The sequence below is a fragment of the Hyperolius riggenbachi genome, chromosome 8 (genome assembly GCF_040937935.1).
Source record: "Hyperolius riggenbachi isolate aHypRig1 chromosome 8, aHypRig1.pri, whole genome shotgun sequence".
Lineage (NCBI taxonomy): Eukaryota > Metazoa > Chordata > Amphibia > Anura > Hyperoliidae > Hyperolius > Hyperolius riggenbachi.
In genome coordinates, this window is record NC_090653.1 from 221228678 (window position 1) to 221242035 (window position 13358).

Here is a 13358-nt window from a genome sequence, read left to right on the forward strand (position 1 = left end):
CAGCGATCGGCGCAGCCTCTCCGGACAGCTCCAGTCTTCACTATGGTGAGGATCGCAGATGACGTCATGACGTCTCCGACGTCATGCGCAAACCCAATCCTCCCCATAGAGAGACCCAAGCTGCGCCAGCAGGCTGCGCGATCGCTGGATCCAGGGGGGTAACGTATAAACAGGGAGATCGGCGGGGATCAGGCGCTGCCCGATACTCTTACTAGCTAGCCTAGTGCTAGCTAATGGATTTACAACCATTTGGGACATTTAATTAAGAGGGACTCCTGGGGCCACAGAGCGGTATGCCCGACACCGTGTCGGGCATACCGCTAAGGAGGTTGACCAGTATTTTTATTGCACCTGTAAATAAAGATGTGTCACCATAGGAGGCTTCATCTACTAAAGGTGGGCAAACGTCTACGGATTTTGTGGCCTGATCAACCTTTAGCTTTGATAATTTTATATGAAAAGTCGGTGCTGCAATAAGCATGTCCAACCGATGATTTGATCAATTTCAGATCAAAATCGGTTTAAAGGAACACTATCAATTACCATGTGTATCACTCAGAGGTTTTCGGTCCTGTGCATCGCAGTCATCTCTTTAGATGTGCTGCCACCAGGGGGCGCTCTTCTGTATGCTACAGTATAGTTCCCCAACCCGGTCCTCAAGGGCCACCAACAGTACATGTTTTTCAGAAAACCACAAACATGCACAGGTCAGGTAATTTGTGTTGCAGCAGAGCTGATTAGCTACCTCTGTGGATTTCCACAAAACATGCACTGTTGATGGGCCTTGAGGACAGGGTTGGGAAACACTGTGCTACAATACAGATTAAGGGCTGGTTGACACTCGGGCGATTATTCAGCGCTTTGCTGATCACCGGCGATCAGCAAAGTGCTGCTACAATGTATCCCTATGGATACATTCACACTGCAGCGGTTGCAATTTCGATTAATCGCAAATGCGCTTCATGCAGTGTTTCAGAGGTGACTGCTCTGTGATTCTCGCTCTATTGAATGAGAATCACAAGCGCAAATCGGGCAGAATTGCTGCATGCAGCGGGCTAGCGCCGCTTCCTGCACCGAGTGTGAACTAGCAGTTACACATCTAAAGGGATGCAGGAAAGCCCTCAAAATTGGCAGCTTCCTCTGCTTTGATACACTGAGAGACCCACCCGATACCCTTTCGCATCAAATCACAGTAAGAAGCAGGCTGTGTGGCTCTCCCTATTAGCTTGCCTGGCTGTCCCCAACGGCTGTCTGACAAATCCACCACGCAGAGACAGCATGGGGAGAGCGAGTTATCGGCTGCTGTGAGCTGGAGAAAAATACTGAACACTTTTGGCCGGTAAATGAAATGCGGAAGTCTTTGTGAATTGACATTTCTTGAGGTAATTACTACACAGGTCAGTAATTTAGCTCACTAGTCGGGAACTCTGATTTTCTGTGCAGTGATAGGTTTAGTGAATTGTAACTTGGGAAGGTGATCGGTAAAATCAGCTGTTTTGAGCATTACCGAATGCGGTAATGCTTTGTGAATAGAGCGCATTATGTCCACTGCATTCACCAGCTTCCTGAGTGATGCAGAAATATTACAAATCAAAATGATTTCAGGAGAGGCAACATGCCCTCATATATCTGAGCTGATGTCCATTTCTAGTCTGAGTAAAGCTGGCCACACTATGTAGCCAGCAGATAGATTCCTCTGAGATCATTATCGGATTAAATTCCTCTGGACGCTGTCCTCAGATTTTCAATAGATTTCAGCATGAAATTGATTGAAATTTTGTGCGCACTGCCTGCCGGGTCCCTCCTCATATACTATATCCCCCCGACATTCAGTGTAGGCAGCGAACACATTCGTTTGTCTGCCGGCGCTTCTTCCCATGTTTTCTCTCCATGTCCAGGTGCTCCTCCGTGCGTCTTCCCTCCCGCAGTGCTCGTGTCACATGACTAAAAGCTAGAGGCCACAAAAACTAGAGGCCTGTAGCCACGTAAGGTACGTGCCATGATGCCTATTGTTCTTGGCCTCTAGAATTTGTGACGTGACACAAGTGGGAGAGAAGAGACAGGTAGGAGGACCCAACGGCAGAGAGAAGACACAGGAGAAAGCACCAGCGGAAACGTGAATGTACGCTAAATGGACCGCCGCTAACGACCTCCTCCCAACCAGCCAAATGTGCAAAATGTTCCATTTGGTGTGATCAACTAAATCTATTAAATCTATCGATTTCAGCTGAAAAGTGATCATAGATTGGTGCAGCGATTTCAAGCAGATTTGATGCTAGAATGGATAAATTGCCCAGATATTGATAAGAAAAATTGACCAATGCTGGAAATGCAGATGTACCTTCTGGATCAGAATGATCTGGCAGACCGTTCCGCGTGGAGTGGGACAGCATTGGGAAGGCAACAGCATCTGCAGAACACAATGCTAACCGCAACTTTTTCTTCGCATCCCTATAAAAGTAAAAAAAAAAAATAAAATGCAATGATGAAGAATACATAACGCCAGTGTTCTCCCCAGGCTATTTTAGCCAGGTGGTCCACCCGGGTAGTTTTGGTGAGCACCCGGCTGTCATTGGCTCACCACCTCCTATGCTGTAAGCAGAGTTACGCACAGAAGCACTGGCCCTGCATCCTCTCATCCCGCCCCACCCCGCTTTTTTATCATGCCACCCGGCTACTATTCCATGCCACCCAGCTGGAAAAATTTTGGGGGAGAACACTAACACTATCTTGCTTAGCATGAAGACATTAAAGAGACTCCGTAACAAAAATTTCATCCTGTTTTTTATCATCCTACAAGTTCCAAAAGCTATTCTAATGTGTTCTGGCTTACTGCAGCACTTTCTACTATCACAGTCTCTGTAATAAATCAATGTATCTTTCCCTTGTCAGACTTGTCAGCCTGTGTCTGGAAGGCTGCCAAGTTCTTCAGTGTTGTGGTTCTGCTATGAATTCCCCCTTCCAGGCCCCTCTATGCACACTGCCTGTGTATTATTTAGATTAGAGCAGCTTCTCTCTTCTCTCTTATCTTTTACAAGCTGGATAAATCGTCCTCTGAGCTGGCTGGGCTTTCACATACTGAAGAATTACAGACAAGGGCAAAGCTGTTTGCAGGAGAAAAAAGAGCAGCCTGAAACTTCAGTGAATGAGAACTGTAGGGAGAAAGAAACACACAAATGATCTCTTGAGATTCAAAAGGAATGCTGTATACAGCCTGCTTATGTATGGATGTATTTTCTATGTGTGGACATATTGTACATCAATCTACTTCCTGTTTTGGTGGCCATTTTGTTTGTTTATAAACAAACTTTTTAAAACTGTTTTTAACCACTTTTAATGCGGCGAGGAGCGGCGAAATTGTGACAGAGGGTAATAGGAGATGTCCCCTAACGCACTGGTATGTTTACTTTTGTGCGATTTTAACAATACAGATTCTCTTTAAAACAAATGGCCAGAAATGATTGTGTGTGTTTTACAATTGTTTTGTGATAGTGGTCCCTTAAGACCTTCCTTGTGTGCTGTGCAAGGGTTCAGTTCCACTTATATAGAGAGCCTGCATTGTAAGACCCTCAAGTATTGCTGCATGGATTGGCAAGCTGTGGACTTGATCACTCACCCGCTCATTAGTAATTTAAACTTCAGAACAACCCCCCCCAATTGGCGGCTTTTGAGCTGGGGGCAGGCTGTGGCAAGCAGGAGGGAGTGGTCACAGAGCTTAACAAAACTTTGGAAAATAATGGAGCGGGGGTCTTATAGATAAAGAGGCAGAGCGTCTGTAATTAATGAATTAAGGGTGAGAAGGCGAGTGATTATCTCTCCCACCCGCCGATCCTTACATTGCAGGCTCTCTAGAACTACCTTGTAGGCTCACATGTAGCTTTCATAAAAAAAAGTTCTAGCAGGGAAATTTTTAAATCACATTACCGCTGTCTATTGGCTCAATCTGGGACAGGAGTGTTTTAACATGAATGATTTGCACATACCTGTAAGAGAAGGCAGAGTCTGGCGGATGGGCTGTTTGGCTAGCAGAATCAGGCAGGTCATCAGAAGTCATGTTCTGTAATGTTTCATCCCGTGAAGAGTCATGAAGACTTTCTCCATAACCCCCTACATCTGCAATGCAGCACAGCACTGGTCACACTTACATAGTCTAGTCACACATACCATACATATGCTACAAAGTTTTTTCTAATCAAAAATTGACCCTTACAATCAAAATCTCTACATTAACCCAAATATAAACAGAGTGCAGAGGGGAGCGGCCTATTACAGGGCCGGTCCTACAGCCACTGGTGTGCCCTTCAGGATTGCCGAGGTGAAAGGAATTGCTTGGCTGCACAATCTGAGATTCAGGAGGGTGATGGAGATCCATAACAGTGACAAGCCAGGAAACGAGTGGTGGCGATAACACCAAGCGAAACCAGCATACCAGGAGGAAGTAAATGTTCAAGTCAGTCATTGTTACCTGTTCTCTCAAGTGAAAATGAAGAGCTGTGTTTTAATTAAATCGGTTATATTCTGGAATATACAGGTATGTCCCATCAAGTTTAATCAATCAACAAAACAAGTGCAGCTAACCTGGACTGATTCACAGGTATAGGCAGCAATCTTCTCAGAGCATTCAGTCTGTGCCCTTTCCCCTTTATGCCTCAACAGCAGAATGATGCAATCCAGGAAGCAGCAGAAGCCCCACGCATGGTGTATGAAACTAACTCCATCAACACTGCTGCTTCTGGCCATATGATCAAAATTACAAAACAGGATATTTAGCTGCAGAAGTGTGACTTCACAAATACAGAGTTAGCATTTTAACAGTTTCTTTACTAAGCTATTAAATTACATTTTTAGATCTTCCCCTAAAAGGTGGGTTTTAATCAGCTAAAGTGGCTGCATTATGCCGGATTACCTGCCAGGCAGTGGGATACAGGACAAAGCAGTTTTTAGGTCTTCTAGTCACAATGCTTTCTAGGGGTGGCCCCTACATCTTCTGTATTCCCTCTGCACTGTTAGGCGATGAGCTCCACCTGGAAACTCGCTTAGATACACTTGATGCACCTGGGTAATAAATTATATCCAATCCTGTTTTTTACCTGCTCCCTCATAAGACACAGCAGCTCCATCACCTGGGCTTGTCCTTTTGATGGCATTCCTGTATTTATCGAGAATGTCCTCGGCTGCTTGAGAATGTGGGCCCAGCCTTGATGAATGTTCATCTGGAAGATCAGATTATACATTATATGGTCACCGCTGACATCGCCACTACATCAACTGAACAGACATTAGATATTAGACCTGCACCTGGGATGGAGAACCTATCATGTCCCAGATCCTCCTTCTCCTTTTCCTGTTTTTCCTTTTTCCTAAATGGGATGGGAGCTGGAACAGAAAGACAAAAACATCTACAGTTCATAACCGTTCTTGGTCCAGCAGAGTATTAGACACTGAAAAAGCCAGCAAATGTGCTAAGCTTTCAACTGTTTATGCATGACAGATTCTCTTATGACCAAACCCCTGTCACTTTGTCAGGACTGTTGAGAAGGTGAGAGCCTGTAAATGGTATCACTCTAAATGCAGACTAACTACCCACTCTATACAGTTAGCCAAAAGTGTCACACTAGCATCAAGTTCAAAGCATTTCTGGTGCAGTAATTCTACTGTAGGTGATAATTACTCCAGACTTCCTTTAAAGTGAACCTCTGGACTAAAAATCGACTCAGCAGCACTGAAAAGGCCTGGTGTTTCTTTAACAGTTTCACAGCATCAGAACTTTGTTTCTCTTATCCAAGCCTCATTTTTAGCTGCACAGAAGAAAACTGCCCGGGCTTTTTTCCCCTGATGCTGTGCAAAGCATGATGGGATTTCTGAGGTTGTTGCTCTTGTTCTGCTGTTTTGGTGCAAAAAATTTTTTTTTACATTTTTAATTTGACATTTGAAGCCTAGTGTGTGCAGCTGGGAGGGGTTATCAGGACACAGGACAGTTGGAACTGTGTCTCATGCTCCTTGTCACCTCCTTTCAACCAAAAAGATGGCTGCCCCCATGACAAAGATGGCAGCCCCCATGAATCACAAACAATTTGCCTGTTCTTTTAAAACTGAGTGGGTAAAAATTATATTACCTATCTATTGTAATTAACATAACTAATTTAACTTAATGACAGTATGTTTGTTTAGGCTGAAGTTCCCCTTTAAATGGGCTCTATAGTTCAAAACTGTAAAATGTAAAACTCATGTGCACTTGTCTTGGAGTAAATGCACTACACATTTTTTACTTCCTATGTAGCTAGCTGTCACTCGCAGCAGATATTCCAGTTCAACAAACTCTAAACCTCTTACCGACAGGTTTTGGACTAAATCTCATCATTGTGGATTCACAGTGGCATAGCCCAACTACCAGAATTGTGTACACATGAGTAGGCAGCCTGGCTGACCGTTTTGTATAGGTTTCTCCACAGGACGTGCTTTTTGAAATAATTAAAAAGAAACTGTGAATCTCCTATGAAGATCTGGACTAATCCAAATCAGGTCAGCAAAAGGTTCAGAGTTGTCAGCTAATACCTACTGTAAGTGACAGCTACAAATTAATGGTGCATTTACTCTAGAATAAGTGTATGCATGTGTACATATACATTTTAAATGTTACCCTTTTACACCTTAGTGCTCCTTTAAGGGCCCATTTCTGCTATGCCTGAATCCGGGACGAATCTGTGGCATTTCTCTGCATACCTCTTGGGCGGGAAACCGCGGCCCATCTCTGTACTGGCTTGCCGCTTAAATCGCACTGCAGTGCAAACCCGGACGGCATGCTGAAGATTTATGCAGCATGCAGCCGAATCCCTACAGCCGTGCGGAGGACACAGCCTGACAAAGGAGGCCATTACAAACAAAAGAATGTATGTACGTTCTGCATTTTACTTTGTTTTCGTCTTGGATGTCCTTTAACCACTTGAGGACCCACCCTTTACCCCCCCTTAAGGACCAGCGCTGTTGTAGCTGATCTGTGCTGGGTGGGCTCTGCAGCCCCCAGCACAGATCAGCGTGCAGGCAGAGCGACCAGATCGCCCCCCTTTTTTCCCCACTAGGGGGATGATGTGCTGGGGGGGTCTGATCGCTCCTGCCTGCCGGGTGTTGCGGGGGGGGGCACCTCAAAGCCCCCCTCCGCGGCGAAATCCTCCCCCTCCCTCTCCTACCTGGCCCCCCCTTGGAGATCCGGGCTGCACAGGACGCTATCCGTCCTGTGCAGCCAGTGACGGGACGTCCCCTGTCACATGGCGGCGATCCCCGGCCGCTGATTGGCCGGGGATCGCCGATCTGCCTTACGGCGCTGCTGCGTAGCAGCGCCATACAAATGTAAACAAAGCGGATTATTTCCGCTTGTGTTTACATTTAGCCTGCGAGCCGCCATCGGCGGCCCGCAGGCTATTCACGGAGCCCCCCGCCGTGAATTGACAGGAAGCAGTCGCTCGCACGAGCGGCTGCTTCCTGATTAATCAGCCTGCAGCTGGCGACGCAATACTGCGTCGCTGGTCCTGCAGCTGCCACTTTGCCGACGCGCGGTACGAGTGCGCGGTCGGCAAGTGGTTAAAGTTTACCTGCGATGAAAAGAGAGTTTCAGGTACCATACTTACCTGGGGCTTCCTTACGCCCCTTTGAGGCAGTTTGTCCCTCGCCATCTCCTCGGGTGGCTCCTGTCACCTGCAATAGTGGGCGAAAGCCTGGCCGAGTTGCGCTTCGTCACGCATATGGAACTCGGCCAGGTTTTCAGGCATTATTGCAGGTGAGACAGCGTGAGATGAGCAGCTTTAAAGGGAACCTGAACTGAGTAAAATGATTTAAAATAAGCACATGATGTAGCTGCAAATGAATATTACATACTAACCTCACTGTCTGTTCCTCTCAGAAGCTCACCATTTTTTCTGACAGTGATCCCTTCCAGTTCTGACAATATTTTGTCAGAACTGAAATATACCAGTTGCTGTCAGTTATATATCAGCTGCTGTCAGTTACAACTGAATGTGCAAGGTAATGTCCATGCTTCCTCAAGTTGGCTATATTACAGTTTAAGTGTCCTGACCAGGAAGCGGTTATGGGGTAATGGCCATTTTCAAAATGGAGGACAGAGAATTCCATTGATCATAATGGACAAACAAGACGCAGGAGAGAAGAAAGAGATTGATGAGCAGACTACATGGGAGGTAAGTATAACGTGTTTATGTTTATTTTTACTTTTAATTTTCAGTTCAGGTTCTCTTTAACCTCCTTGCCGGTTTTCCCGACCTGAGCTCGGGGTAGAAAAAACAAGCTATTAGCGGTGATCCCGAGCTCAGGTCGGGGTAGGCATTGCAGAGCTTTACTTGAAGTTGTGGAGTCCCGCGCGCGATCTCGCTGCACAGCGGGACTCCAGCCTCTCTCCCCGGCAGTGTGGGGTCTTTCCCTGGCCGCCGGGATCCCCCATGTCCCCGCTATTCTTCCGGGGACCCGGCAGCCAGTTGGAGCAGCGCAGCCGTGGTGGTGGCAGCAGAGCGGTGGTGGCAGCGTGACGTCATCGGGGGCGGGGCTAATATTGAAAACGAACTTCTCTATATTAGAGAAATATAGAGAAGTTCGTTTATATGTATATTAGCGCCATCTTGTGGACAAAGAGAAAACTGCAGCACAAGAGCCCAGGAAGGTACATTTATTTTTATTTTGCTGCAGATCTCACTGCCAGAATGATTTTTTTCAGGTTTTAGTGTCTGAAAGAGTGAAAAAAAATTGCACCGCTTTTAGACCCTAAAATCTGGAAAGAATCAGACCGCCAAGGAGGTTAAGGAAGCCCCAGGTAAGTATGAAACCTGAGACGCAAGTACTAGAGAGGGCCCTGACAGGAATTTTTTTTTATGAGCTCATCAAAAGGATGCCACAGTATTTTGGCGAATTAATAAAAATATTTGGAATGTGTTTTTCACTCAGTTATGCTCCGTTTTACATTATTGTAGGAGTACGGGGGTAAAAAAACAAAAAAACAACTGAAGAATCACTCGTATACTTGAAAAAAGACCACAAATTGCTGCTTCTCTACAATTCATTACTAGTCTGGCATCTAAACATTTACAGCTCTGAAAATCACACCTATTTTGACTTTGTGTACAGTGGTTTCACTTGCTTTAGGCCCGGTTAACATCAGCGGAAAACGGATCCGTGAAAACGGGTCTGATTACCGGTCGATCGGATCAATTTTCACTCCGTTGCCACTCAGCTGCTACCGTTCCGCTTCCCCTATATCAACCCCAAAGTGGATTTTTCTCCACAGAATGGTCAGTTTCTTCACTAGTGTGAAGAAACGTTCCAGTTTTCTCATTGACCCAATACAGAGCTTCAGCTGGAAACTTGCGGTCCGTTCTGCGGATTGTGCAGAACGGATGTGAAAGTTCCATTCCAATCAGTTTTTTTAAAGCTAATATGAACCGAGCCTCAATATTTCTGCTTGTTCTTAAAGGGGAACTGAAGAGAGAGGTATATGGAGGCTGTCATGTTTATTTCCTTTTAGACAATACCAGTTGCCTGGCAGCCCTGCTGATCCTCTGCCTCTAATACTATTAGCCATAGCCCCTGAACAAGCATGCAGCAGATCAGGTGTTTCAGTGGTTCAAACTTATAAGTCTGATCTGACAAGACTAGCTGCATGCTTGTTTCTGGTTTTAATCAGATACTACTGCAGAGAAATAGACCAGCAGGGCTGCCAGGCAACTGGTATTGATTAAAAGGAAATAAACATGACAGCCTCCATATACCTCTCTCTTCAGTTCCCCTTCAACACTTATTTTGTACACGGTCATTGAAATTGTTGGCAAATTACATATTTGTTGTTAACGTGAGCTGCAAATACATCACGAAGAAACCAAGCCATTGGATCGATCATTTTTCACTGGTAAGCCACAAACTGCACCCCTTTATCATTTAAAACATGCAGATCCAGCATTATTTGTTACCTTTGGGCATTGCAGACACAAACCGCTTCCTCCACCATGGCTTGTTGCGATCTGAGCGCTCATCATCACTGTCTTTCCTTTCTTCTGGCTAAACAAAGGTAAAAACTTATTAGAATCAGGACTCCCCTAATATCATCCTTTACAGAGTATTACAAGCCATTTACTATGGTGATATGGGGGGTTGCCGACTTGCCATGCAAACCCCTTTTTTTTGTTGTGTTACCACTTCTTTACATTTATGCATCAATGCAAGTAAGCGAAAAGAGGCAAGTAAGGATATCGGACTTCCATACTAAAGCATGGGGAACCATACTAAATCAGAGAATACTCAGTGTTGAGGGTAAAGTAAATTACTTTGCACTGAAGTGAGAGTTATATGGAGGTTGCCATATTTCCTTCCTTTTAAGCAATACCCGTTGCCTAGCTATCCTGCTGATCTTCTGCCTCTAATACTTTTTAATAAACCCTGAACAAGCATATGCAGATCAGGTTTTTGACATTTTTGTCAAATCTGACAAGATTAGCCATATACTAGTTTCTGGTGTGATTCAGACACTACTACATCCAAATATACCTGCAGGGCTGCCAGGCAACTGGTATTGCTTAAAAAGAAATAAATATGGCAGCCTCCATATTCTTCTCACTTCAGTTGTCCTTTAAAGAGGAACTCCAGTGAAAATAATGTAATAAAAAAAGTGCTTCGTTTTTACAATAATTATGTATAAATGATTTAGTCAATGTTTGCCCATTGTAAAATCTTTTAAATCCCTGATTTACATTCTGACATTTATTACATGTTGACATTTTACTGTTGGCAGGTGATGTAGCTGCTGCATGTTTTTTTGGCAGTTGGAAACAGCTGTAAACAGCTATTTCCCACAATGCAGCAAGGTTCACAGACAGGAAACTGCCAGGAGTACGTACTCAGAGTTTCTTGTGGGAGGGGTTTCACCACAATATCAGTCATACAGCGCCCTTTGATGGTCTGTTTGTGAAAAGGAATAGATTTCTCATGTAAAAGGGGGTCGGAGTTTCTCTTTAAGTAAACCTGACACTAAAAGAAAAAAATGTATACATACCTGGGGCTTCCCTCCAGCCACCTTCAGGCTGATCAGTTACTCGCTGTCTTTCCAGACCGTCTGGATCCCCCGCTAGAAAGCCCAGTAATTCTGTCAGTTGGGCCGTACTGCTCATCGGGCTCGCGTCACTGGGAGAGCTCTACGCCTGTGCTGTGCTACTGCGCAGGCGCAAAACACTCCCTGCCAGGGGAACACAACAAGTCAGCACGCGTGGCCAAACTGCGCAGACTGGTGGAATTACAAGGCTGCTTAGTGGATGATTCAGGTGGCCTGGGAAGACGGCGAGGGACTGATCAGCCTGAAGGTGGCTGGAGGAAGCCCCAGGTATGTACACATTTTTCTTTTTAGTCTCAGTTTCACATTAAACCACAAGCCAGTGCGCAGCCTTCAAAGTAGAGTATCCCTATGTAAACCCTGGACATTACAGACTAGCTAAACTTTTGATTTCAACACAAAGAGGCAACCATAAAATATATCTATATTGGTCTGACACAAATGTTTCCTTTAAAAAAAAACAAAAAAAAAAAAACTGTTATACGCCTCAAAACAATGGCATTTGCCCTAAAAAAACAAAACAAAGAAAAAACAACAACATTCATTGGCTAAGCTATAAAGATTCATGTAAAACTGTACAGGAAAGTATTTACAGACCTCTCCTCGTGAGGAGTCCTTGCTCGGAGAGGAGGATGATGACTGTGAGATGTTAATAGCTGTTGTTGCCCCCAAGCCTGCTGGCCCGGGTGGTAGCTCCCTCTCGTCATTTCCTGCTCTTCGTGCCCAGCCAGGGTCACTCATTGGCCGTCGCATAGATGTTGCAATGTCGGAACTTCGGCTGCGCACCAACCTCTCTGGACAGGAGTGCCTCTGCCTATAGGCATCAGAGTCCGTGGGAACAAACACATGGGAACCAAACGTGGGCAACCGGGCTTCATTTCCACCTATCGCTCCTTCTAGAATGGGGGGGTCTGGAGGTGGATGTGAGGGACGAGCATAGTGGACTTTTGGCCTCACAACTGAAAATGTAAAAAATAGATAAACATTATCAGGGCTTTCCATTAAGGTTGCAATGCAGTCTTTCTTCGGGGCAAACTAACATGGAATTCACATCTCTAGACTTACTGAACCATACCATCAACCCAACTAGGAGGAGTTCTTTAACCTGTGTATCCAAAGTCACTACAATGCAGAAACACTGGTCTGAGCCTGTCTTACCACCTCTCAGAATTGTTAGATGGAGCTTAGCTAAAATCCAGCAGAGCATGCAAGTTAGATGAAAATCTGAGGGTGACAACAGTCCTATTCACACAGCATGTGATACTGATTGGCCTTTTAATTTGTGCAGAGGCTGTGTATGGCCCAGGTGTGGGGCTCAGAACTGGGTGTGGCTGTGCTTCACCACACAGTAGTCAAGCTAATTATAAGGACTCCTACTGGGCTCAACAGAGCACTATGTACAATTCTGGCTAGGTGGTGGGGCTGTCTACTGTGCATCTTTACCTCAAAAATCTCCGTATTACAGGACTTAATACAAGATCAGAGTATTTTATTCCGCTCAGCGAAAATTACTATCATTCATTTTTATATAACAAAGGCAAATATATTTTAAAACAAGTGTACCTTCATTAGATGATGGAGCCAGTGGGTCAAACATGGCTAATAAGGACTCAGTTTGGCTTGGTGGAGACGTGATATGATGTACACCTGGAAACAAAAGAGGCAAATTACTTGGCAATTTTTAAAAGGAAATAATTGGTCCTTGATAAAAGGTTTAAAGAGAGTCTGAAGCCTCCAAAAATACATGTTTTTACTTGACAGTCCTCTTCAGCATTAATGTCATAGCTGAAACACCGCATCCCCACGACTGAACGCTCAATTAATACCCCCGAAATCCCCGGGGCAAATTTTGGAGCTCCTTCCTGGAAAAAGCAAGAGCTGTGCAGAGTAGCTCTGCATCTACTCACATCAATCTGCGCAGATCTCTGCCTCCTCCAGCCCCTCTAAGTCTTCTTTCACAGAGGGGTGGGGAGAGGCAGAGATCAGCAGAGATTGATGGGACTAGAGTCAGAGCTACAGCCCAAAGCTCTGCCTCCCCCGGGCAGCAAAATCCACGACCTGGAAAGCCGTGTAACTCTGCCCCGGGATTTAAGGGGTATTAATTGAGCGTTCAGCCGCGGGGATGCCGCGTTTCAACTATAGCATTGATTCTAAATAGGACTGTCAAATAAAAACAGGTATTTTTGGAGGCTTCAGACTTTCTTAACCAGTTCGCATTCAGTCGTTTTTCGCTTCATGCATCCGAACAATGTTCACC

The 13358-nt window shown here is 45.1% G+C and overlaps 1 protein-coding gene across 8 annotated transcripts in view; it reads right to left on the reverse strand.

The window, feature by feature from the left end:
* The window catches only part of GAPVD1 (GTPase activating protein and VPS9 domains 1), a 131501-nt gene that overhangs the window by 18610 nt on the left and 99533 nt on the right, over positions 1–13358 (reverse strand). For all 8 annotated transcript variants that reach the window (XM_068248182.1, XM_068248189.1, XM_068248188.1 and 5 more), the window contains 7 exons: positions 12665–12748; positions 11699–12060; positions 9969–10056; positions 5299–5376; positions 5091–5213; positions 3984–4113; positions 2342–2451 (listed from right to left, as the gene is read on the reverse strand). In XM_068248182.1, coding sequence (XP_068104283.1) covers positions 2342–2451; positions 3984–4113; positions 5091–5213; positions 5299–5376; positions 9969–10056; positions 11699–12060; positions 12665–12748 — 975 coding nt within the window. The remainder of the gene's footprint in view (positions 1–2341; positions 2452–3983; positions 4114–5090; positions 5214–5298; positions 5377–9968; positions 10057–11698; positions 12061–12664; positions 12749–13358) is intronic.